The sequence below is a fragment of the Trachypithecus francoisi genome, unplaced genomic scaffold (genome assembly GCF_009764315.1).
Source record: "Trachypithecus francoisi isolate TF-2019V2 unplaced genomic scaffold, Tfra_2.0 Lachesis_group14, whole genome shotgun sequence".
NCBI lineage: Eukaryota > Metazoa > Chordata > Mammalia > Primates > Cercopithecidae > Trachypithecus > Trachypithecus francoisi.
This window is the reverse complement of record NW_022681459.1, coordinates 58656833-58684130: the sequence shown is the minus strand read 5'-3', so window position 1 is coordinate 58684130 and position 27298 is coordinate 58656833. Positions and strand designations below refer to the sequence as shown.

At 51.5% G+C, this 27298-nt stretch overlaps 1 protein-coding gene across 2 annotated transcripts in view; it reads right to left on the bottom strand.

Moving 5' to 3' along the window:
• Nucleotides 1-26961, bottom strand: part of SCUBE1 (signal peptide, CUB domain and EGF like domain containing 1) — a 147078-nt gene extending 120117 nt beyond the window's left edge. For both annotated transcript variants that reach the window (XM_033233693.1, XM_033233694.1), the window contains exons 1-3: nt 26747-26961; nt 22309-22440; nt 2149-2277 (exon numbers count right to left, since the gene is read on the bottom strand). In XM_033233693.1, coding sequence (XP_033089584.1) covers nt 2149-2277; nt 22309-22440; nt 26747-26834 — 349 coding nt within the window. In that variant the 5' untranslated portion in view covers nt 26835-26961. The remainder of the gene's footprint in view (nt 1-2148; nt 2278-22308; nt 22441-26746) is intronic.
• Between the last annotated feature and the right edge of the window lie 337 nt (nt 26962-27298).

Genomic DNA, 27298 nt, shown 5'->3' with positions numbered 1-27298 from the left:
CCTGTAGTCCCAGCTACTCGGGAGGCTGAGGCAGGAGAATGGCGTGAACCCGGGAGGCGGAGCTTGCAGTGAGCTGAGATCCAGCCACTGTACTCCAGCCTGGGCGACAGAGCGAGACTCCGTCTCAGAAAAAAAAAAAAAAAATTTGGACACAGAGCCAGACACACACAGAGCTGAGACAACGTGAAGACAGAGGGAGAATGCCACCTACAAGCCGAGGAATCCCTGATGTTACCAGAAGCTATGAGGAAGGCCTGAACAGATGATCCCTTGCAGCTCTCAGAAGGAACTACCCTGCCTACACCTTGAGTTTGGACTCCTAACCAAGACAATCCATTTCTGTTGTTTAAGTCCTAGTTTTTTACTTTGTCATGGCAGCCTCAGGAAACTGATACAGGTTATTAGACTATGGGGCAACTAGAAAAACTGTGGTAACAGGGGCCGCATAAAAATACCTGAAGTAATGCCTGAGGTAAGGCTGTGGGTCACGCCTGTAATCCCAGCACTTTGAGAGGTCGAGGTGGGCAGATCACCTGAACCCAGGAGTTCCAGAGGCCTGGGCAATATAGCGAGACCCTGTCTCTACAAAAAAACCCAAAAGTGAGCCAGTAGCAGTGGAATGTGCCTATGGTCCCAGCTATTCTGGAGGCTGAGGTGGGAGGATTACCTGAGTTCCAGAGGTTAAGGCTGCACTGAGCCATACTGCAATCCAGCCTGGGTGACAGAGTGAGACTCTCTCAAAAGAAAACCAAAAGTCCTGAGGCACGCATGATATTAAAGGGAAAAGCAAGGGGCAAACGCATGCTGACTATCGGATCACCACTATGGTAAAAACACACTTGGATACAGATGGAAGACTGATAGGAAACACACCAGCACAACTAAGATGCCTGCCATTTTTTTCTCCCTCCTCTTCTACATTTTTCCAACTTGATTCAGCAAATGTGGACTACTCTTGTAATTTTTGTTTGTTTGTTTTTGAGATGGAGTTTCACTCTTGTCGCCCGGGCTGGAGTGCAATGGTGTGATCTTGGCTCACTGCAACCTCCGCCTCCCAGGTTCAAGCAATCCTCCTACCTCAGCCTCCCAAGCTAGCTGGGATTACAGGCATGTGCCCAGCTAGTTTTTGCAGTTTTAGTAGAGAGAGGGTTTTGCCATGTTGGTCAGGCTGGTCTTGAACTCCTGACCTCAGGTGATCCACCCGCCTTGGCCTCCCAGAGTGCTGGGATTACAAGTGTGAGCCACCGTGCCCGGCCTCTTATAAATTTTATACAATTGGCTTAAAAATGTATTTGGACCATGGGAAGATGGAGGTATATAAGATCATGGGCCAAATTGTGTCCCTTCAAAATTCCTTTTTTGAAGGAATTCAACTCCCTAGTACCTTAAAATGTGACTGTATTTGCAGACAGGGCCTTTAGAGAGATAATTAAGTTAAAAATGGAGTTTGTAGGGTGGGCCCTACTCCAATATGACTGTGTTCTTATAAGAAGAGAAGATTAGGGCCAGGCACAGTGACTGGCCGGGCAAGGTGGCTCCCAGCACTTCGGGAGGCCGAGGCAGGCGGATCACAAGGTCAGTAGTTCGAGACCAGCCTGGCCAACATGGTGAAACCCTGTCGCTACTAAAAATACAAAAATTAGCCGGGTGTGGTGGCACATCTGTAATCTCAGCTACTTGGGAGGCTGAGGCAGGAGAATTGCTTGAACCCGGGAGACGGAGGTTGCAGTGAGCTGAGATTGCACCACTGCATGGTTGGGTGACAAAGCAAGACTCCATCTCAAAAAAAGAAGAGGAGGAGATTAGGACAGGGAGAGACACCAGACATGTGCATGCACAGTGGGAAGACCGTGTGAAGACACAAGGAGAAAGAAGGTAGCCACCTGCAAGCCTGACAGAGGAGCGGGGCCTCCGAAAAACCAACCCTGCTTACACCTTGATCTTGGACTGCCAGCCTCCAGAACTGTGATGAAATAAACTTCTGTTGTCTAAGCCATCCAGTCTGTGGTATTTTGTTACAACAACCCTGGCAAACTAATACAGGAAGCCAAAGGAAGGCGAACCTTCCCGTAGCCCCCGACTCTGTAATCTGGAGCAAAGCAACAGGCAGGGTGCGCCCAGAGGGCAGGCTGTGGCTGTATCACTCACCCAAGCAGTTGTGTCCATCGTGTGCCAGCATGAAGCCATCAAAGCAGGTGCACCTGTAGTTCCCTGGGATGTTGATGCACTCGTGGACACAGCCTCCATTGTAGTAGTCATTCTCACACTCGTCAATGTCTGCAAAACGAAGGGCACGAGAGGTGTCATAAGAAGAGCCTGGTGGTCCCCTCTCCCAACACCATGGAAGCCACCGGGATATGAGTGATTAGGGGATGATTCAACAAGTATTCACTTCAGTCCTCCCTGGGAGCTGGGGACTTGAGGATTATAAAAATGCTAATCATGTGTGGGGTGTCTTCCAGTTCCTACCACAGTGAACAGGCACGATTCACACCTAGTTCTGCCTCCCCCGAGCCAGCGTACAATTTCCGAAAACTAGCTCCCTTGAAGCAGGCGGTACTGAGTAAAATTAACTGCACATCAGCAAAAAGTGTAATATCTGGAAAGAAAGAAAAGTCCACTAACTCCTCCAAACAGTTTCTTTCCACATCAGTCTCTGATGCCTGCATTTCAACTGCTCCAGCTTCCTTGCTATAACAAAGGCTCCTCTCTCATAAACAATGGCCAATAGCCTTGGTAAAGGTCACCCTTTTTGCTCTTTTAAGGCTTTTTCAACATTTCCCATCAGGGTCAAAGGGCTATCAATTCTGGCGTTCCAGAGAGATTTGAGAGACCCTGGAGAATGATAGGAACATGCCTAGTTAACCTTGTCTGAGCTGCTTCCACGCCCAAGTCCTGCTTGTAAGGCCATGTCATTACCTCTTCAATCCCACACTAACTCAGTGATACAGGCACCATTCTCACTATCCCATTTTGCAAGAGCACTGAAGAAACCCGGGCACAGTGAGGTCAAAATCTCACAGATGGTCACACGTCACACACCTAGAAAGTGGCACGAATGGTATTCAAACCCTAATGGTATTAGAGCCCAAGGGGCCTAACCCTGGTCACACCTGGCCTCCTTGGGAGGGCAGCAGGCACAGCAAGAATCTGCCAGCCAGGGGGTGCCAGCTTTTCTGCAGGGTTTTCAGCATCTCCCCGAGATCCCTCTGGCTTCACTCATCTCAACCGACAGTCACCCTGACCTCCAGAGGCTCCAAGACATGCTGGGGAGAGAGGAGGGCCGGAAATGTCCCCCACAGGGCAACGGGAACCGGAACCGGAAGTGCATCTCAGGAGGCTACTGAGGAGGAAGCCGTGGTCCCTCCTCTATGGCGTAGAAGAGGGATTTTTGAGGCTGAGTTCCAGCTATGAAAGTGGGGTGGGGCCATCCTGTAGAAGAAGAGAGCCTGTAGAAGGCAGGCCTGGCTTCCCTCAATCTCTGGAGGAGCTGCTGCAGGGAGACACGGAACTCCTTGCTTTCTCCATACTAGTCCAGAGAGCGGAGCTACTCACAGTAAGGGGAAGCCATGGGGCCAATGAACGTTCACAGGTAGGAGTGCTGGTCTGCAAAGTAGAAGCTGTTGCAGGAGGTAGAGAGCTCCCTGACTCTGGAGGTGACTAAGCATTGCCATGATGCCTGCCAGAGATGCTGCAGAGCAAAGGGGATAACTTTGGTGAAAATAGCAGAAGTGAACGTGCCAGTGTACAGGGTCTGGGCTGTGCAGCCACTCTTGGTGTCCACCCAGCCACAACGAGGGAAGAACAAAGTAGCCTGGGCTGGGTCACGAAAGGATCAAGAGATAGGAGTCCTCTCCTAATCTGCCTACGGGGCACCTGCATCAGTTCCCAATTCTGCAGCTCATTTGAATTGTTTTGTTTTGTTTGTTTGTAGAGACAGGGCCTCACTATGCTGCTGAGGCTAGACTCAAACTCCTGGGCTCAAGGGATCCTCCTGCCTCAGCCTCCCTAGTAGCTGGAATTATAGGCATATGCCACTGTGCCTGGCTCTGAGCTGTTTTTAATTCTGATATTTAATCCACTTATAAATTGCAAATAAAATTAAGGTAGAATGTGATATTTTATGTTTATTGAAAAGACACATAGATTTTATTTATTTATTTACTGTTTTTTTTTTAATTTTTAGTTTTTTTTTGAATCAGTGTCTCCCTCTGTCACCCAGGCTGGAGTGCAGTGGCACGATCTCAGCTCACTGCAACCTCCACCTCCTGGGTTCAAGCAATTCGCCTGCCTCAGCCTCCCGAGTAGCTGGACTACAGGCATGTGCCACCACAGCCGGCTAATTTTTTGTATTTTTAATAGAGACGGGGTTTCACCGTGTTAGTCAGGATGGTCTCCATCTCCTGATCTCATGATCCACCCCCCTCGGCCTCCCAAAGTGCTGGGATTATGGGCGTGAGCCACCGCGCCCGGCATAGATTTTAAAAAACTGAGAGATACTGATGACTTCCCAGTCTCTGTTTGCAGCCCTGACCTTTCTCCAGAGCCCCAGAGAGACTAATGCAACCACCTCTTCCCCTGGGTATTCCAAAGGTACTCCAAAGGCAACAAAGCCCAACTTTAGCTCATCGACCTGCAGTTACCTGGGGTTCCTCATCCCAGTAAATATTGTTTTCCTTCCACTGCTCCCTTAACATCAAATCAGCTACCAAAGCGTGGTTTCTCTACACCCTTAATATAGGTACAGTCTGTCCACTAGCCACTTATTTTCACTACCTGTCAGCATGAGTATCACCTCACATCTGATTAGACTCAGCAGCCTCCAAACTGTTCCCTCCCTCCTTTCCTCCTTCAAGCAGGTGATTCAGGGGGAAGCTGGTCTGGTCCTAACACTGGGGGTAGAGACTTATCAGTCTCATCCAAACAGCACATGCCACTAGCAATTGCTGTTGGTCCCAGGGTTGGTAGGTGACTTAGGTTGGATCAATCAGACTGAGGAAAAGGACTTTTATTCCATGCTTGGGTAAAAGAACTTTCCCTCATCTTGTACCTCAGAAGGAGGTATCTACTCCTGAAATATACACCAGCCCTTTTAATTCTCACAGCAACACTCTGGAGTAGGTGTTTTAACTCCATTTTATGGTTGAACAAACTCAAGTGCAGAGAAGTTAGATAATTACTCAGGGTCACATAGTAAGTGGTAGGGCAAGGATCAGAACAAAGGTCTTTCGGTCTATGAAGCCCATATCCTTTCTAATAAGTTAGAATGCCTGTGACATGCCAGTCATTGACAAAATGCTTTATACATGATACAATATTTCACCCTTGGCACATTTATACTGTGTACTGAGAAAGTACTATCCAATCATCGAAATACCCATTTACCCATCTATCCTTCTACTTGTTCTGCATCTGTCTATACACACATACACACACGTGTGTGCATGTCTATCTATCTACCCAAATAACCAACCAGCCAGCCATGCATCCTTTCATCCCAACACCCATCCACCCTTCCACTATCCATCCATCTACTCACCCTCAACCTATCCATTCAAATATCTACCCAACCATTCTTCCATTGATCGATTTGTGCTAAATTTTATCCTTCTAAATATCCAGTGTGCTGACCACCCTTCCATTTCTCCAATCACCTATTCACCCATCCATTTATCCAGCCAAACGTTCACCCATACATCCAAACATGCATGCATGCATCCATCTGTCTAAATATTCAACCAGATACCTCTCCTTCCATTCATCTAAGCACTGACCCATCCAAACATCCATCCATCCATCCATGCAAGTGCTTAGCTACTCATCTGTATATTCATTGATTCAAATACCCTTCTATCCAAACACACATACACTCATGCTCATGCACACACACACACACACACACATGCATTCAAATATCTACCCACCCATCCATCCATCCAAACTTCTATTAACTCACTGATTCCTTCAAATATCCATCCAAACAGCTTACAAAATATGTACAACAATTTTTTTTCAAACAGAATAAGATGTTAGGATGAAGAAAAATAAATGAGGGTTGAAGAATAAGATAAAGCTGGTGAAAACATACAAAAACACATTTGATAATTGCAGCACAATGACAGACAGTGGGCTGTGAGCTTCCTAAATGCCAAGACAAAGACAAAGAAAGAAACACAATCGGTTATAGAGTTGCTGCATCTATAAAATGTAATCCAAGTGGCTATTTTAATGGTGGTAAGCTCTGACAAACCTCAGACCTCCTAGTGAGGGGATGTCTTTCCCTGATTAGAGAATATCATACACTTTAATTTTCCTGGCACATTTCCAGTTTATGCCTGTTGTTGGCATGTAATTATTAACAGCAGTTATTAACCTTTTCATTATTAAAATGATCAACTATCTGATCACCACACCCATAAGGCAGTATAAAAATATCATTGAATAGTCAATAAAACAACTCTACCCATTTCCTGCCTTTGACTCCCCATAAGGTAGGCCACAATAATTGCCAGTGCACTGGAGAGTGCAGAGATATTTGCGGCTTGCATTTCTTTCCTTAATCCATCCCCAATTAGTTCTCCTAGATTGAGCATCTCTCAGAATGACCAGTTCTTCTGCAATTCCCAGGCCTGCTGTGGCAGCCAGCTTTACCTCCCAGTGCCCTGGATGGAGGACATCGGCTCCTAAACCAAACTTTCCCCCATTTTCCATGTTTGTACTTTGAATTTTTGTTCTAAAATCATGTGAGCCTCCTCCTTTAATACCTAAGAGATAAACACACAAACAAACCAGCTAAAAAAATCTGCCAAAGCAGGTGAATTTATTATTATAAAAACATATCCAGGAGTCACTGCCCTGGAAGAGGCACCACAGACCTCCAAGATGCTCATCCGGCTCAGACCATTTTTTCAGGACTGAAAGCCAGAGAACGAGGAACAGACAGGTGGCGCGGGGAGATGGTAAAGGAACGGAGGGGACAGAGCACAGTTCTGTGGATGTTTATTCTTTAAGGGCTGTTGTGGATTGAATTGTGTCCCCACAAAAAGATATGTTGAGGTCCCAACCCCCAGGACCAGAGAATGTGATCTGACTTGGAAGTAGGGTCTTTGCAGATGTAATCAAGTTCCGATGAGGTCATACTAGATTAGAGTGGGCCTTAATACAATGCTGCTGTCCTAAGAAGAGGGAAATTGGACACAGACATACAGGGAGAAGAATACCACGTGAAGACACACAGACACATGGAGAGAAGGCGGCTGTGGGATGATGAAGGCAGAGACTGGAGTGAGGCAGCTGCGTGTGAGGCCAGGGTAAGAGCTGCCGTCACACAGAAGAGGCTGAGGCTCAGCCTCACTGAGGACCTTGTCTTCAGGCCCCCAGCCAGTGGCTGCATTCAAGTGTAGACTTTATTCCCACGTTTGGAGCCACATCCTTGGGGTGTGTGAGATGAATATTTTTAAAAAGTGCTTCATGCTCCTAGCCAGGCGTGGTGGCACATGCCTGTAATTCCAGCTACTCAGGAGGCTGAGGCAGGAAAATTGCTTGAACCCGGGAGGCGGAGGTTGTAGTGAGCCGAGATTGCGCCACTACACTCCAGCCTGGGCAACAAGAGCGAAATTCCATCTCAAAAAAAATAATAATAATAAAAAAAAAAGTGCTTCATGCTCCAAAGAGTCATTAAGGAGAAAAGTGGGGAAGAGGTGTCATGGGTATTATTATTTTTATTTCCAAGGTCTGTACCTACCCTTGAGGTTGACGAGGGGTGGTGACAGTGGAGGGGTGGTGACAGGGATGGTTCACATGAATGGAGAAAGTGGGCAGGACAAAAGATCTGACCAGCTTTCAGAGCCCTGAGCACAGGAGATAAGTCCAGCAATTCACTCCAAGCATCGCTATTCCTTCTCCTGCTTGGATTTTTTTTTTTTTTTTTTAATGAAAACTCAATTCCCAACAGAAGACAGCTCCCAGCATCTAACAGAACAGAGAAAAGCAGCACAGAGAACTGCTCATTATGGAATTTTGGAAAGGTCACCCAGCTCTGTTTTTTGTGTATTGAAAGACAGCATGTACCACCCACCACCCATAGCTGTGCTTCCACGCCAACAACGTGGGTTTGGAACCCATATAGGGTGAGGTGTTTTTTTTTTTTATCATTTAATTCAAAATTGATTCTTGCTGCTCCATAAAATATATATTTATTCTGTGGTGTCTAAGTTCTAAAAGATCCTATTGCAATGAATCAGAGAGGCTTTTCATTTTAATACAATTTTAGGGTATTTTCCTCAAAATCAGGACTGACTAGAAACCTTCTCAAAATTAAGGATTTTTAAAGCATCCCACTCTCTACTCTCAGGGATCATTACTGAAAATGTCTTCTCATTTCCCCCGAAACTGGCATTTTTCTAGACATTCCTCAAGAACAGTAGAGACCAAACGCTCTAACAAAGACCCCTTTCCTGGCTGGGCGCTAGCACGTCCTCTCCTTTGTCTGGGGGCTTTAAGAAAAACCATGCCCTCCTTAGATCAGGCAACCATTGGGGAGAGATGTATGGCTTAGGAAGTTGAGTCCTTATTGATGAATAAATCTTAATCCGGTTGTTGGCTAATTATGCTCCAGGGAAGGTAGTTTCTTGGGCTGCCTAGCAGGAAGGATTAAGCCCCTGTCTCCGGTGGCTCGGGGTTAAGCTCTGGGTTTGTAATGACTGAGTAATGAGACCCGCTCTCTGAGGGCCCCTGGCATCCATCGATCAGGTTTCCCTTCTGCAGAGACAATGCCAGAAGTGGGCCCAGCAGTTAATTACGGGAAAGGTCAAAGGGCACGTAAAACTAACACAAATCTATATACTTTTTCATTCCTAACTGCACACAATGACCGTGGCTCAGCCAGAGGGTGGGAAGGTTCCCTCCCTCTTCCCACTCTGTGATTCAAGATAACCGTGGGGTTGGAGCTGCTCAGTGACCTCTCCCAGTCCCTTATGTGGCTTCAGGTCTCCACACTTTGACTCATGCTGTTCCCTCTGCCTGGAGGTCCTTCCCTCCACAACATCTACTCACTTTTGCATCCTGAGCCCCAGCATCACCTCCTCCCTGAAGCTTTTGCTCATCTTCGAGCACATCTAGCCCCTCCCCCAGCCCAAGCAGGCACTAGCATTATTCTTGCTTGCTTGTGTCTGTGTCCTTTGATGCTGCAAATCCATGAGAATGAGAACCACGTCCTGTGCAGCTTGAGCCTCAGAACCAAGCAGAGCCCGAGCATGTTCAAAGGAATCCTCTGGGCACTGCATGAATGAATAATCACGACGGTGGCCTTGCTGAGCGACTCTCATGACACGTCAGGCAGTCTGCAGGCCCCACACACAGGACTGCCCTGGGAGCTGGGTACCACCATCTCTATCTCACAGCAGCAAACCAAGGCTCAGAGACATCACCTGCCCTGCCTCAGATCACACAGCAAATGCAAGGGGAGCCGGGAAGGGAGCCAGGCGGCTTGACTTCAGAGTTAGTGATGTCTCCGTCACAAGATCATACAGTCGATGATTCTATTTACATCAAATCTCCTGAAAAACCAAATCTGCTGAGACAAAAAGCAGATGAGAGGTTTCCTAATACTGGAGAGGCTGCAGACTTTGGGAGTGGTAGAGGATGGTCAAGGAGCATGGGGTTTCTTTTTGGAGTAATGAAAAGATTCTAACACTGGACGGGGCAGGGTAGCTCACGCCTGTAATTCCAGCACTTTGGGAGGCTGAGGTGGGTGGATCACCTGAGGTCAGGAGTTTGAGACCAGCCTGGCCAACATTGTGAAACCCCGTCTCTACTAAAAATACAAAAAATTAGCCAGGCATGGTGGTGCACACCTGTAATCCAAGCTACTCAGGAGGCTGAGGCAGAAGAATCACTTGAACCCAGGAGGCGGAGGTGGCAGTGAGCCAAGATCGTGCCACTGCACTCTAGCCTGGGCGACAGAGCAAGACTCTGTCTCAGAAAAAAAAAAAAGGCCGGGCATGGTGGCTTACGTCTGTAATCTCAGCACTTTGGGAGGCCGAGGCAGGCGGATCACGAGGTCAGAAGATCGAGCCCATCCTGGCTAACACGGTGAAACCCCGTCTCTAACTAAAAATACAAAAAAAGTAGCTGGGCGTGGTGGCGGGTGCCTGTAGTCCCAGCTACTCAGGAGGCTGAGGCAGGAGAATGGTGTGAATCCGGGAGGCGGAGCTTGCAGTGAGCTGAGATCGTGCCACTGCACTCTATCCTGGGCGACAAAGTGAGACTTCGTCTCAAAAAAAAAAAAAAAAAAAAAAAATATATATATATATATATACACACACATATATACATACATATAATAAATAAAAAAAGATACTAACATTGATTGTGGTAATGGACTGGCAATGTGAATATACTAAAGGCATTGAATTGTATACTTTTAATGAGTGAATTGTACAGCATTTGAATTATATTGCGATAAAGCTGTTACAAATAGAAGTCAAACAAGCTAATGCTGTCGGTGTTCTTCTCCACTGGGCTAGTCGCATCTCCAGGGATCTCCACCTGGATGAAGGGCAACCACAAGGAGGCTGGCTCTGAACTGACCTCAAATGCCACCTGCCCAGCCTGGGGTCACGGTGGACCGTGTTGCTCCCAAGAAGCAGGGGAGATTTCCCACCAAACCGATATGACGAAGACCAGTTAATTATTTCCCTTCTCCTTCAAAAACGCCCTGAAGCCCTTGCTGGGGGCTGCTCCTGGGCTCTGGCATCAGGACTAACGGACGCTGAGGCAGCCTGGTCAAGAGAAAACGGAGTTGTTGGAGCGTGTGAGATGGAAGCCAGGAGAGACCGCGGGGAACCTGCCAGGCTGGAGTCTAGTTCTGCCAGCCCTCAGTCAAGGCTCCTGTTCCACCCTCCTGCCCATTACAGGCAGTCATTCCCCCATCCCCTTAGGGAAAGGCCAAGGAGAGGCCCGAGACCCAAACACTGCAGGTTCTGTGGGGCCGCTCCACAGGCCCAGCCACCTCCGAGCTCAGGAGGACAATCACAAACAGGAAGTTGCCTGAAAACCTGGGCCGGCCCTTAGAATTAGTAAGCTGGATCCTAGAGCACCCTGGATTTTATCAAGGTGTCACTGAGGCCCAAAGAGGGGAGCTGAAAGACAAATCTTAGCAGATCAGGGGCTGACGGCACCTTGAACTCAGGGCTCTCAGCCTGGCCTTCTTTCTCTCATCTCAGGATCCAGCCGTGGGCAGGGCCTGAGCTTGCCTGGTGCAATTCAGGTTCATTCCCCTTCTCTCCGAATCCCCGGGTGGACTTCCTCTCCAATGTAATAAAATAACAGCAGTGGCAACTCCACACCAGGTACCATCTTGATGGTAACTGGCTTAATCCTCCCTACAGCCGGGCAGAAAGGTCTTCACTTCCCATGGCTCATAGAAAAAGAAACTGAGGCTCAGAAAACTTCAGTGTCTTTCCCAAGATCACCCAGCTAGAAGGTGGTGAAGGCAACATTTGAACCTGGGCAGGCTGGTCCCAGACTCCACCTTCCTCACCTTGACACAGTTGTCCAGAGAAGACGGCATCTCTGTGAACCAGGAATCTGGGGCCCGCGGGCCTTGTGAAGGATCAGGCCACCTCTCTGCCTTCTTCCCTCCCATGCCAATGCTGTCCCGGGCCAGGCCTTTTGCCCTTAGCCTGGACCTTGGCCACAAGGGGCTGCCAGCCTGGAGAGGGGAATGACCCAGACACAGATGCACACAAACTCATGTGCTCCTGCCCACAGACCGACCAGGCCCACGTCTGCCCGCAGGGCTGGCAGTGGGAAGGGACAGTTGGCTAAGCCCCACTGAAGCCCACCCCTCATGCTGGACAGACTGAGGCCAGCATTGGGCGCCATGGAAACGCGGAGCACCCTGAGGAAGGAGCTGCCCACAGCGAGGGTCCAAGGGGCCTGAGATCTCCTGCCCCCGCTGAACTCTGATGTCAGGATGCAAAGGCCGGAGAGGCCCACAGACTTGGCCCAGGCCACACAGGGCTGGAACTCGGTCTCCATGGACACATACACTCCCAGCTCCACTCCCCTCTACAAGAGAGGCAGGAGGTCTAGACAGAAGACATGGGGGTTCCTGGAGAGAGGGGAGCACGTTGAAGACCCTGGAGGGAGTGGGGAGTGATCAACACCAGTGGCTGCTGTTAACTCAGGCCAGGCATCCAACCAGCTGGCTGAGGTTTTACACTCTTTCTAGCCAGAGGCCGCAGCCCTGGCCCATCTGGAAGCCCGTCTGGGAGCACCCTCCGAGACCCCCTGACCTTGCCTGTTCACACAAGGCCCCAAGCCCTCTTTGTCTCAAGGCCTTTAGGGAAGGCCGTCTTCCATTTCAGTAGCATTCAAAGGCACACAAGTCCATGGTTTATTTTCTTAGAAATAATGGTTTTTGCTGGTTAGCATTCCTCGGATGGAAAAACAAATACAGCCACTGTAATAAGAAGCGGCTAAGAGGAGGTGAGAGGGCCCAGAGGAAGGGGGCAGAGAGAGGCTGCTGCCTGGGGAGCTGGAGGACATGGAGGGTGGGAGGTGGGGGCAGAGACTCCTAACCCTGGAAGAAATGGGGAATTAGAGAAACAGAAAAAAAAAAAAAACCCAACATGCAGGCACTGGTGCAGCCTTCAACACATTCTCACAGACAGCGAGGCCCCTTCCCTCCTCAAATCTCTACTCCGGTGCACTTTCTGTAAGGCAGGTGTTGTGGCTCCCATGTGATCAGTGAGGAAACCAGGGCTCAGAATGGTCAAGTCACCGCTGGCTCACGGAGTTAGGAGGGACTGAAATACAGGCCTCTAAATCCTTGCTACAAATGCTTCCACTGACCATCACAGCTGGAAGGAGCATCAGAGACCTGCTTCTGCTATGCTTTCCTAATCCAGTCCAGAGGACACCTCCTCTAAGAAGCCCTCCTGAATTTCTTCCCCTCCTTGGCAGAGATATGCACTTTCTCTACTTCGCCCTGTTTTGTTTGTATTTTCATTGCTGCACTTTCCACATCCTATTATGATCACATCTTTTCCAATCTGTGTCTCCCACAAGGCAGGTCAAAGGCAGGAAACATGTTTCAGCCCCAGTACCTAGCTTGGCACAGAGTAGGTGCTCAGTAAACATTCTTGATACTCAACTGAAAACAGTCCCGTGCACACACACTTTACAGATGGGCAAACTGAGGCTCAGAGGTGAACTTGCCTCCAATGTTCAAATGCGGTAGCATGAGTTTTTTACTTTTTCCTCCTAAAAATGGACACTGGCTCCAAGAACTCTGCAAGAGCCCTGAACTCTGCAGCAGAGCTGGCAAGCAACATTGCCTAATTGCTAGCTGACAGCACCTTGGAATTTTAAGTCACATCCAATTTCTTCCTGCCTGCTGGTCTGCTGGACTTGAGCACTTTCATCTTCGGCAGAGCACATGTTAGCATGCATAATTGCATGTTTTAAGACTTGAAGGAGAAGAATTTCCCCTTCTCTCCCCCCACCCTCCCACCTCCTACTGCCTTTCCTGGCCTCCCAAAAAGCAGAATTTTATCTGGAGTCTCAATAATTTGTGTGTAGTAATGATGATGAAAATGATTTAATAAGGTCATGGACATTATTTCCTAGGAAGGCCAAATTGGTTTTAAGATTTTTTTTTTTTCTGATGTTAAACTAAATGGATCACTGAGTATGTTATTAGGAATTTTGTTAAAACACTTTAATAACATGCTCTGTAATCCACCTAACTTCAGTGATTGACAAGTAGACCCTGGGGATATAAAATTCAGGAAGTGACTATTTACATTCATTACATACACGCTAATTTTGTGATCTCTGACGGCCACAAGGTTGTCATGTTTTTCCTTTTCACACAAAAAGAGGAAAATAGTAATATATTTGATATACTGTGGCCCAAACAAAAAGTTATTTCCCCCAAGAGTTTTAATTATAGCATTTTGGAAAAGGCCCGAGTTGGAACTTGCAAGTAGAATAAACCACTTGAATAAATGGTCTAAAAAATTAAGTACACATAGAAGGGGTGATGTGTGCTGTTGGTTCAGACTAAACAGTGATTATCAAGAGGGTCTTAGTTATTTAAACAAGCCATTTGAGGGCGGTTTGCTCCTCGTTTGGGGCCTGGTCCTGATTATAAACGAGAGCTTTTAATTAAGATTAGTAGGACCCAATTCAAGCTATAATTTGGTCCTTTTCCCTAGCAAATGTCTATGAAAACAAGGCAATTAAGGTTAAATGAGTTGAAGTATTTAAAGGGGATGAAATGCCCCTTCCTCACCCCCAGCCTGCCCCCTCACCAGAATAAGCACAAACAGGCCTGGTTAATTCAGACCAGGAAGCCAGTGCGGGACTGGCCTGGCAGCTTCCAAAAGGCCCATGCCCCCGGGGCCAGGTGAGCCGCGGATGCACACACTTAGCTAAATGGACAGGGAAGAGGAAATGGAGTATGCAAAGGTCCAGAGGTAGGAACACGCTGGCAAGTTTGAGGAACTAAAAGAAGACAGTGAGGCTGGGTAGGGAGGGATGGATAAACAATGGCCGGGTGCAGTGGCTCATGCCTATAATCCCAGTACTTTGGAAGGCTGAAGCAGGCGGATCACTTGAGGTCGGGAGTTCAAGACCAGCCTGGCCAACATGGTGAAACCCCATCTCTACTAAAAACACAAAAAATTAGCTGGGCATGGTGGTGTGCACCTGTAATCCCAGGTACTTGGGAAGCTGAGGCATGAGAACCCCTTGAAACTGGGAGGCGGAGGTTGCAGTGAGCTGAGACTGAGCCACTGAACTCCAGCCTGGGTGACAAAGCAAGACTTCATCTCAAAAACAAACAAAAGGCCGGGCGTGGTGGCTCACGCCTGTAATCCCAGCACTCTGGGAGGCCGAGGTGGGCGGATCACAAGGTCAGGAGATCGAGACCACAGTAAAACCCCGTCTCTACTAAAAATACAAAAGACTAGCCGGGCGCGGTGGCAGGCGCCTGTAGTCCCAGCTACTCAGGAGGCTGAGGCAGGAGAATGGCGTGAACCCGGGAGGTGGAGCTTGCAGTGAGCTGAGATCCGGCCACTGCACTCCAGCCTGGGCGACAGAGCGAGACTCCGTCTCAAAACAAACAAACAAACAAAAATAACAATAATAGCTCACAATACAGCGAGGCCCCACCTCTAAAATAAATCAAAATAACAACAGTATCACAAATGGTAGCTTCCAGCCCCTCCCATTCCCAGGTCCTGTCTCAGACCAGCCAGCAGCAGCAAGGGAACGAGCACGTGTAGAAGCAGAGAGGCTGTGCAGCCCCCTCGATCCCTCCATAGTGAAAGAGCCTTCCCTACTGCTTTCCAATGGGCTGATGGGGGCCTGGCCTGATGCTGGGACTCCTTGGCTGATGGGGGATGGAACCCAGGCCCTGCTGCCTCTCACCTGGGAGGACTGGCTAGAGACAGACCTCTCTGGAACCAGTTTCCCCAGGTGAATTCTGCCATCGGTCCACACCAGTTATCCTCAGACTAGCTCTCTCCCTGTCCAAGCCTCTGCTTCTTCATCTGTAGAACCCTCAGAGTCTGTGAGGTTCTGGGAGGCCTTCCTGGTTCCTCCCAGCATGGATAAGGGTCATTCACTGTCCACTGACACCAGCTCTGGGCTTAGCCCTGAGGGAAGTTGCACGGGTCCTCACAATCTAGTGTGACAGGCACACTGAGTGAGGATGCTCACAGGTGATAACTCCCCTGTCTGGGGGACCAAAGATGGCTTCCTGGAGGAGGAGACCCTTTCATCCAGCAAATGCCATCCACACCCTGTGCCAGGCCCAGTCTCTAGGTTCCAGGGATGGGAGCTGACAGATCCCAGATCCAGTCTTTGAGGAGCTCACATTCCAGGAGGAGACATGGGACAAGCTAAGTGCAGTGTGGCATGGGCTACAACGGTGGTGTGTACGGACCTGGGCTGGGCTGCAAAGAGGGGCGGCGGCTGTCACTCACACGGGCTGCCTCAATGCCCTTTGAAGTTTCTTCCAACTCCACACAGCCATGAGTCTACCTCAAGGTAGTTCAGATTCAATCAATAAAACAGTGCTTTATCTCCAGCCCTGCTCAGAGCCTTTCCCGGCTGTCTGAGGCACTCACTCGTCTGGCTACAGCAAGCCCTCTGCCAGCATTAGGCTGATCGCAGGGGGCCCCAGGCCACTCCTGGGCACAGATGCAACATGTCTGCACACATGGAGGCCATGGCATCACCACATATGCCCACTGGCCATGAGGCAAGTTGCCCTTGAAGGTGGGAAAAGAAACCGTTCCCAGAATGGGGGGCAGGTGGCCTCCAGGGCTGGATTTGCTAACAGGGATTTTGTAAGCAGCAGGTTTCAAGGTGACCTGGTGAAGTGGGTAAGAGGCTCAGTCAGCCTCACATCGGGCTTCCCACAACCCAGGCTTGGCTTGTGAAAATGATAGAGAAAGTATGTTTCGAGCACTGATTAATTGGTGAAGACAGAGCTGACAGTCTCTGTGAGAGAGCCAGTTAAAAGTAGGCAGTATCACCCAGTGGTCAAGAGGACAGACCTTGGGAACTGCCAGTTTGGGGCTTAAATTCTAGCTGTCCTCTATCAACTGTGTGAACTTTGGCCAGTCACTTTACCTCTCCATGCCTGTTTCCTCGCTTGAAAAATGGAAGGCATACTCCCTATCTGGTAGGGTTCTTGAGAGGATTAAATGAGATCATGGACATGGAGCATGTAGTGGGGTGTCTGGAAGCAAACACTCAACATATTGGTGAAAAACTGGGGAGACTGTGGCAGCCACGTCCTCGGGGAAGGCTCTCCTGAGAGTCTGTCCTCTATGCTTATCACAGCAAAGAGCACAGTCAGTGAGATCTGCAGGACAGTGGGCTCACTGCCTCCAAGACTCCAACCCCAGCCTCAGCAGAACCCAACTCCAGCTCAGGACCTGCAGATGCAGGAGCCCAGGGAGGGAAAGCAAGTTTCATCTACTGCAGAAATGACTGGAGGGTGTGGTGATTGATTATTAATGTCTGCTATGGCAGAAGGTGACGGCATCCTTGCCATCCCCGAAGTAGGCTTAGTTGAACAAAGGAAAGTCTTCTTTCCTATGTATTTTTTTATTGTACATTCTTGATAAGCAGCCATATGTGAATGGCACACCTGACTGTCTACCTCTGTGGGGATATATGTATATGCATATGGTTTATATGAACAGTCGATGAACCGGAATACCTCATTTCCCAACCATTTTAGGTCCCAGGAATTGTTGGAAAAGACAAAGCTTCAGTTCTTTCATACCTTGAACAACATTGTGATCATTGACGTTGACATGGTGATGATGATGATGATCAGATACATCATCATCATCATCTTCATCAGCACCATCATCAGTATCACTATCACCATCACCCTCATCTATAGCACCATAACAGCACCATCAACATTATCATCACCATCAACGTTATCATCACCCCCATCACCCTCATCATCAATAGCACCATCATCATCATCATCATCATCATCATCATCATCATCATCATCGTCGTCGTTGTCGTCATCACAGTAAGGGCAGCTAGTGGTTATATACAGCATCCTATGTGCCAGGCTATGTTCAAAGGCTTTAAATACATTAACTCATTTAATTCTCACACTATCTGTATGAAATAAGTACTAACATTATGCCTATTTTATAGATAAACAAATGGAGGTTAAATAACATGCCCAGGCTACATGGGTAGGATTTGAACCCAAGCCATCTGGCAACAAAGTCAATGCTTTAACCCTTATGCTGACCTTAATAGAGACTGTTCACGTCCTCTTCTCAGAACAGAGAGCCACAGATAGGAATAACCACTGGCAGAAACATAGTGTGGAGTAACAGGTCTACCAAACCTGGGCTCTAGTCCCCACCCAAGAAAGACCCTGCCCCCGCAGGCCTCCATTTTTCCATCTGTAAACCAAGGATGTGAACATCTGGATGGTTTCCCAGCTCCTTCAGGCCACCGCTGCACATGGTGTCCCTTCAGATTTCAAAGCCCCCGGATGTCTCTCTGTAGTCCTCCCAGGGAAGCCAGCAGGGATCTGATGGTTCTCCATGTTTATGTGTTGGGGGTGTGAGGTATATATGTGAGCACTCTGGCAGGCTGCCTTGATTCAAATTGATGACTATATATGGGTCCCCAGGGATGAGAAAACCAGAGTGCTAGCAGGACAGGGTCCACACAGGCCTCCAGAATCCATGCCAACACTCACTGACTGAGGGTTTAGGAAGCCCATAACCAAATGGTGCCCTCCTCTTGGTACCTAACAATTGTTCTCATACTGTTAACACGGCAACTCAACAGACAGTGATTCATGACCCAAACTACCCTAAATCTGTTATCAGGAATTTCCAGCTCATGCAGTCCCACCAGACCACAAGCTCCTGGACAGCAAGGACTATGCTGCACCATAACTATCACCTCAGGTATGCAGAACTGAGTGATTTTCAAAGGTCTTCATCATCCATAGTCTCATTTCAGCCTGAAACCACTTTGACAGCTAGTGAGAACAGGTGATATGATGGTGATGATGGTGATGATGATAATGATGACAGTGATGATGGTGATGATAATGATGATAATGATGATGGTGATAATGATGATGATAATGATGACGGTGATGGTGATGATGGTGATGGTGATGATGGTGATGATGATGTTGATGGTAATGATGATGATGGTGATGATAATGATGGTGGTGATGATGATGATGATAATGATGATGATGATGATAATGATGATAATGATGGTGGTGATAGTGATGGTGATGATGGTGATGATGATGATGGTGATGATGATAATGATGATGATGTAATGATGGTGATGGTGATGATGATGATAGTGGTGATGATGGTGATGGTGATGATGATAATGATGATGATGTAATGATGGTGATGGTGATGATGATGATGGTGGTGATGATGGTGATGGTGATGGTGCGATGATGGTGATGGTGATGATGGTGATGGTGGTGATGGTGATGGTGGTGGTGGTGGTGATGATGGTGATAGTGATGGTGGTGATGGTGATGATGGTGATGGTGATGATGATGGTGATGGTGATGATGATGGTGATGATGTAATGATGGTGATGGTGATGGTGATGATGGTGATGGTGGTGGTGATGGTGATGGTGATGATGGTGATGGTGATGGTGATGGTGATGATGATGATGATAATGATGATGGTGATAATGCTGATGATGATAATGACAGGACCATGGTGATGACCCTGCCATCTGTATATGGAGCACACACTGTGGAATGAGTGCCTACTGTGTATTGGATGCCAGCCCCCAGTGCACTATACTGTGCCTCACTCAATCTTCAGGATGACCTGTGATGGGGAGTATTTTTAGCCCTCACAACCAAAGGAGAAACTAAGGCTCAGTGAGGGCAAATCACCGCCCAAATGTTCACATGAAATGTGGGCTGCAACCCAGGCTCCCCTTGAAGAGACCAGCCTTGAATCTGCTGTCCTGTCTTTCATTGTGCAGGGTCAAGATGATACCAGGGCCAGAACGAGCCCTTCCACAGACCCTACGCTCCACACTCCCCTCTGTGGATATCTTAGAGGTTGCTCATCTAATGTGAAGTCCAGTCTGGGCAAAGGAGAGCCAACTCAGACTAAACGTTTTCTGTAGACCCGCGCTAGTGCCAGGCCCTGCCGCATGAGCTGGGAACATGGTTACAAATGTAAAAGGCCCTCTCTAATTGAGCTCACTGAGAGCTCCTGGGGGCATGGCCTGAGTTTGACAGCTTCGGTATGGTGACCCCTACAGCAAGCTTATGGTGGGCCCTCAATAAATGAGCTCACAGTTCTGTGGGGGACCAAGACAAGTAATTATGACCGAGTCAGAAGTGTGATGATGGAGGGAAGCCCAGAAGCCTCTGGGAGCAGCGTAGGTTACTAATGCAGTCTAGCATGCATGAGTGTGCATGTGGAAGTGCATGTATAAGTGGAGGTATCAGAGGCTTCCTGGAGGAGGCAAATCTAAAGAATGATTAGCCTTCAGATTTAGACAGGATGCAGAAAGAAGGTAAGGAGCTCCAGGCAGGCAGCAAATCTGAGCTGGGGCTCACAAACGTAGAGCAACCCAGTGTGTGTGCATGTCTGTGTGTGTCTGCGCATGTCAGGATAGAGGTGCTTCAGGATGTGAAGGGTGGAGGCCCGAATTTGACTAGAGAGATAGGGAGACCCCTGGCAGTTCCTGCAGCACATTCGCAAGCCTCCTCTTGTCTCATCTTCATACCCAGCAGGACAAAACAGTTTCCTTTTCTAGCAGGTGAGAACATGAAGCCTACAGAGCCAGTGAGCAACAGAGCTGGGCTTGGGGCAAGAGTCTGTCTCCTAACTCAGGGGTCAAGCAGAGTGGGGAGTTAAAGCTGAACTCCGAAAAGTTTTAGGGAAACAGGTAAGGCCTCCCGGGCAGGGGACAGCAGGAGAGGGCCTAAGGAGGAGCTGGGCTGGGGGACGAAGAGGCCAGGTCAGTGGCTTATACCAGCAGAGATGGAGGGTCAACCATGGCCCTGCCTTGCCAGGACACTGGGTCTGGGGGGCAGAATAGAGGATCAGAAAGCGGTCACACACAGCCTCACATGTACCACTCGAACCAGGGAGCTAACCTCTGGCCCTGACAGCAGCCGAGCCAGCCGCCCCACCAGGCTTCTCACTCGTGGCCTCCTCTGTGTGCCTCCAGCCTGGTCTCCTTCCAGAGATCTGTGGGTAGGCGCCAGCTCCCCTCTTTGGGTTCTGGGGCCCTGAGCGTGCCAGGAATATGACCCAACCAGGCATGATCCAGGGCGATGTCATCTGCCCAGCACTCAGCCTTAAATAAATGCTCAACAAATGCGAAGGATAAACATCACCAGCATCCCAGGGAGGCGTGGCTGCATCGCCCACAAAACTCTAGCCCTGTAAACGCCTTACACAGAAAGAACCGGGACCCATCCTGTGCTCACGTGTCACTTTCCTAATACAAATACCAAACTTGGAAAAATTCAGCTGGCAGGGTCCAGGGAGAAGAAAACTAGCTGCCACAGTCATTGAGTGGGAGCTACAAGACCTGGATTTCAGTCCTTGTCATGTCACTGGGAACATGGGAATCCTGCAAAAGATGCTTCTCCTGTCTGAGCCTCAGCTTTCCTCATTTATACGACGGGTGCAGACAGGGAAGATGGGGATCAGTGACCCCATCCAGGGGTGTGTCTGTTTCGGAGAGAGCTATTTCCAGCTCCCAGATGCCCAGTCCTGCTCCAGACCCACGGGGTGAGGACGGCCATCCAGACCCTCACGGACAAAAGCTCCAAAGGTTCCAATGGGCTTGGAGAGTCCTGGCACCAAACGTAGCCAGAGCTGCTCTTTTCTCTCTTTCAGCCTGCTGGGGAGGCAATTTCTAATGCCAGGAGGTCTAACCAGCACCCCAGGTGCAGGGCAGAAAGGCTGGATAGACAGACAGATGGCACAAATCCACCAGTGTCTGTCCAAGCACTGGAACTCGAGACAGAGACCTACAGGGTGGTTTTGAACTTGACGTTAGGGACCTTGGAGGTCAGGGGGTAAGCCCAGGTCTTTGCACTCCAGCCCCATACAGCCAGTCAAGGACAGATGCACAAATACGTCATTCAATACTTCATCTTTTTCTTTTTCAATACTTCATCTTTTTCTTTTCTTTTCTTTTCTTTTTTTTTTTTTTTGAGACAGAGTCTTTCTCTGTTGCCCAAGCTGGAGTGCAGTGGCGCCATCTCAGTTTACTACAACCTCCGCCTCTCGGGTTAAAGTGATTCTCCTGCCTCAGCTTCATGAGTAGCTGAGATTACAGGCATGCGCCACCACGCCTGGCTAACTTTTTTTGTATTTGTTTTATTTTTAGTAGAGACGGGGTTTTGCCATGTTGGCCAGGCTGGTCTCAAACTCTTGAGCTCAAATAATCTGCCTGCCTCGGCCTCCCAAAGTGCTGGGATTACGGACCTGAGCCACCGCACTCAGCCAATTTCTTAAAAAGAATGAAAAGTTTCAAGCCCAGTTGAGAATCAGGCACCCCATGACTCTAACTCCACCCTTCCAGGGAAGCAGCCGGCATTCCTGAAAAGTTCACTGCCTCCCTCCTGAGGCCGAGAGAAGCCTGTGCTGTCAGCAACCATGACGGTGGTGCTGGAGGCTCAGCCCCAGCTGGTGATGAATGGGGCAGGCATCAGCCACCTGCAGCAGCCCTGGCAGCCTCAGGGTCTGGCCGGGAGGACCGGGCTGGACTCACCTTCACACTGCCTGCCTTCCCCCTTGTAGCCTGGCTTGCAGAGGCATTTGTAGGACTTGGGCGTGTTCTGACAGATGGCATCGATGTGGCAGTCATCCGTGCCCTCTGAGCACTCATCCACGTCGACTGATCCTGTGGGCAGGGGTGTGGGGGGAACAACAGGTAAGGTGTGGCCCTGGGGCAGGTGGCTGATGGTGTGGGGCAGAGGAGCTCTTGCCGCTGCCCGTCCATTGGTCAGTGGGTTCATTGGCAATAACAGCTGTCACAGGACAATCTGGTGTGACAAGTGGCAACTGGTCGCATCTTTGGCACAGCCACTCTGTGGCAGGGACAATGCTATCAATACGCTTGGCCTTATTTATTGTCGCAATGATCCCATTGAGCTATCGTTCCGCTAAAAAGTTGAGAAAACTGAGACTTAAGGAGACAGTGAGGAAGAACCTCCTCCTCCTCCATCTGTCCTGCTCCCCCAACAAGCATCGCTCCAACCCGCCCCCACTCTCTTCACTCTATCCCCCCATAGGCATCGCTCCAACCCGCCCCCACTCTCCTCACTCTATCCCCCCACGGGCATCGCTCCAACCCCCCCACTCTCCTCACTCTATCCCCCCACGGGCATCGCTCCAACCCTCCCCCACTCTCTCACTCTATCCCCCACGGGCATCGCTCCAACCCTCCCCCACTCTCCTCACTCTATCCCCCCACGGGCATCGCTCCAACCCTCCCCCACTCTCCTCACTCTATCCCCCACGGGCATCGCTCCAACCCTCCCCCACTCTCTCACTCTATCCCCCCACGGGCATCGCTCCAACCCTCCCCCACTCTCCTCACTCTATCCCCCCACGGGCATCGCTCCAACCCCCCCACTCTCCTCACTCTATCCCCCCACGGGCATCGCTCCAACCTCCCCCACTCTCCTCACTCTATCCCCCCACGGGCATCCCTCCAACCCTCCCCCACTCTCCTCACTCTATCCCCCCACGGGCATCGCTCCAACCCTCCCCCACTCTCCTCACTCTATCCCCCACGGGCATCGCTCCAACCCTCCCCCACTCTCCTCACTCTATCCCCCCACGGGCATCGCTCCAACCCTCCCCCACTCTCCTCACTCTATCCCCCACGGGCATCGCTCCAACCCTCCCCCACTCTCCTCACTCTATCCCCCCACGGGCATCGCTCCAACCCTCCCCCACTCTCCTCACTCTATCCCCCACGGGCATCGCTCCAACCCTCCCCCACTCTCCTCACTCTATCCCCCCACGGGCATCGCTCCAACCCTCCCCCACTCTCCTCACTCTATCCCCCACGGGCATCGCTCAACCCTCCCCCACTCTCCTCATTCTAGAATTTAGTGTCAGAAGGGTCCCTGGAGGAGTTTAAATCCAGCCCCTTTGGGTTCCAGATGGGGACACCAAGGCCGTGCCAGGAGGCTCCTCCTACAGGTCACCTGAACGTGGGATCCCACCCTGCCCCTATCCTGTGGAAATATTGGTTTCATCATCTGGCTTCCATGCCCCCAAACCAAAGTGTCTGGTGGCAGAACCACACCCTCAACTGGGCTAACCTGAGTCCATCCATGGTTCTGACTCCCCCCATGGTCCTCCCTCCTCGGAAATCCACATGTGAACCTGGTTTTCATATCCCAACTTCTAAATGCAAGTTCAGTCTAGGCTTTCAGGGCTCCCGACACTCTCCACCTACCGCCCCCAACACATATACACCTTCAGTCTGGAACAGCTGTTACGGCAAATTAAGCAAAACAGATTCTGTGTATCCGGTCCATCTATACACACCAAGCCTCTCTCCCTGTCTCTTTTACACACACACACACACACACAAACACACAGTTCAGGCAGGTGGGGACCTGCCTCTTGTCGGGCATAGTTCAGCACAGTCAGAGCTGAAGCTATAATCCAGGTTAATTCCTCAGGTTATAGATGAGGAAACTGAGGCCCAGTGAGGTCACATCTGCTATGGGTCAGTAGCTCACTGGGGCAGAGAGTGGACTCCAACACAGAATGAGCTGTGACTTCTAGCTAGCAATGCATGAAAGTCAGACAGATGACAGATAGACAGAAGGATCCAGGAGTGCAGCAGCACAAAGAACTCTCAGCAGCTGCCATGAGGGCAGTGCCCCAGGGCTAAGCTCGGAATGTCCCCCTAAGGTGATGCCTCTGGCCTCACCTTAGACTACTGGGTCCCCAAGAGTGTCCACTCTAAATTTCTCCCCTGCATAATACCTGGGTTTGAAATCTGCCAGTGGGGCTATGAGATCCATGCCCTCCAAGGCTCCTTCTTCTTTGCCCTAGCCCCCAAGTCTCCTGCCCACCCCTGAAGGAAGAGAGGCATCAAAAAGAAACACAACAGCACGACCCCCCTGCACACACACACGCGTGCACACGTGCGCACACACATGGCAGGTGGCATTGCTTTTCAGGAGTGCTACATCTGCTCAGGTGGGTGGCCTATCCTAGACAGCTGCCCAGGGTAAGAGTGGAAAGGGGACCAGGAGGCAGGGGCTGGAGGGGGCCCAGCCGGCAACTGGATGGCTGGGCCAGCAGGAACATCCATGAGGGCCTTCTGGGTAAGTGGCAACGGAGGGACGCTGTGCAGGACTGGCACTGCCTCTAAGGCAGGGACCCAGGGGCCAGAGAGGGCCCATCTCCAGGCTTCTATTTGGGAGGACTAGGGCCACTTCTGAGACAGGACCAGCGGAGGCAGTGGGCCACAGGTATGGCTCTTCCCACTTCCCAGGGGCCAGTATGTAGGAATGAGGGGCAGGAGCCCCTTGTGCCCTCACCCCCAATCTCCCACCTAAACAGGTGTCTTCATTGGGATGGAAATGTATGGATGTAGATGAGGGGTGGGTGGAGCTATCTCTCAACACACCTTTCAACACTTGGGTGTCCTTGGTGTGCAGTACGGGCAGAGGACATGGGAGTTTGAGAAGAGAGGGTGAGAAGCCACTTGTCCCCACCGGTCCTCTGCCATGCTCCTGCTCCTGTCTGGGCTGGAGACTCCCCTGCAGGGCGACCCAGCCCTCCCAGCACAGGCTGCTCCCTTTGGCTCTGGTTTGCTTATGCTGGGGACAGGCTGTCGGCATTTCACAGTCACAGGGCTTCCACAGAGAGGGTCAGGGAGGAGACAGAGTCAGATACAGAAAGACACGAGGAGGCACACAGGCGGAGAAAGGCACCGCCAGGAACAATCACTCAGAGGTGAGGGACCCCAAAGCTTGGGAGAGACACCCACAGACACAAGGGGGATGGGGCAGTAGGGCTGGGCTTCCAGGAGGGGTGTTGCTGTGGAAGAGTCTCATGGGCCCAGCATCCTCACTCGGGGCACGCGGGACCACCAAGAATAGACCCTATGCCACCCAAACCTCAGGGAGCCGGGAAGGACGTGCAGGACCCTCCCCCTGCCTCCCCCTCCAAGCAGAGCACCGGAGGAAGCGCCTCTGATGACGCCGGGGAGAGAATGTGACTCCAGCTTTTCGGGAAGCCCCTGAAGACAGCCAGAGAGCAGGAGGGGAAGGGGTGGGAGGGTGCGGGGTCCCCATGAAACCCACGGGCCTGGGCCTGTGGCCTCCGGGTCTCCCCCTCCCGTTCCTGGGTCTGCTCCACCGATGTCCGGACTCTCCTCCCCGTGTCTGTCCCTGCGTCTCCTCTGCCTTCCTTCCTTCTGTCTCTCCTCCCCGTCCTGTCAGACGGTCCCTCATCCGCGGCTTTCCAGGCATCTCCGTCCCTCTCTCTTTCCCGGTCTCCCTCTCACCGCCCCACCAACCCCGTTTTTCTCCAGTGTCCATCTGTCCCCCATCTCCTCTTCTCTCTCCCTTAGCATCAGTGGGACTGTCCCTCTTGATTCCTCCTGGTCCACGGGCCTCCTCCTCCTTCCCCGGGGCGTGCGGGCCTCCTCTCTACCCTTCCGCATCTGTCTTTTCTCCGGGCTTCCTTTTGTCTGCTCCCTCGGCGCCGGCTCTTCTGTCCGTCTGTCCCGCACCTCCCGCCCCGTCCTGGTCTCTCGGTCCGACCCTTTCCCCTTCCACCTCCTGGCGTGTCCCCCTTCGCCCGCCCCGCCCCGCGTCCCCTCTCCCGGGAGAAGCTCCCCTCTGCGCTCGGGGTCCCGCCCCTCCCTGGTCCGCTCGCGGGGCCCCCGGGAACCGCCGCCTTTCTTCCTCGCTCCCGCGCTCGCGCTTCCCCTCCCGAGGCCCCGGCCCACCCGCCCCTGCTGCGGCCCCGCCGGGCTCAGGAGCCCCGGCCTCCCGGGCTGCGAGAGGGTGCGCCCCGGGCCGGCCCCAGAAGTTACTTTGCAAAGAGAAGTGAGGCGCGGGGCCGCACGGGGCGAGTTCGGGACGCGCAGGGAAGAAGCCCTCCAGGACCGCGCCTCGGCCGCCCGCGCCCCCAGCGCCCGCCGCCCCCCACCTCGGTCGGGGGCTTACCTGGGAGCCCGCTGCCCCCCGCCAGCCGCCCGCGCGTGCCCAAGGCCAGCAGCACGCACAAGTGCCAGCGCAAGGCCGCCGCGCCCATGCTCAATGCGGGCCCCGCTGGGCGTGCGGGCGTGCGGGGCGCGGGGACCCGACCGACCGGCCGCTCCCGCAGGCGCTGCTCACTGCTCACAGCTCAGCCACCGCTCGGGCTCCTGAGCAGCCCAGCCGGCCCGGCTGATGAGCTGACAGCGCGCGCTCATTGGCCCGTGGCGTCAGGAGGGCGGGGCGTCGCCCAGGGCCGGCCAATGGGCACCGGCCGCCGGCCCGCCGGGGGAGGGCGGGCGCGGGCGTCATGGGGGGGCCCTTCCCTTGCGGCGGGCGGCAGGTGGGGGGCGGGGGCCTGGCCGGCCTGCTCGCTAGGCTGCGGGCGCAGGGTCTCGGCCAGGCTGGGGCCGCTCGGAGGCTGCGCCCTCCCCTGCCCGCGGCGCCCCGGCCCCTGCCGTCGAGCGTGGACGCCCCTCTGGGGCAGTTCCCCCAGGCCCGGCGGCAGCCTCGGGGGCGGGG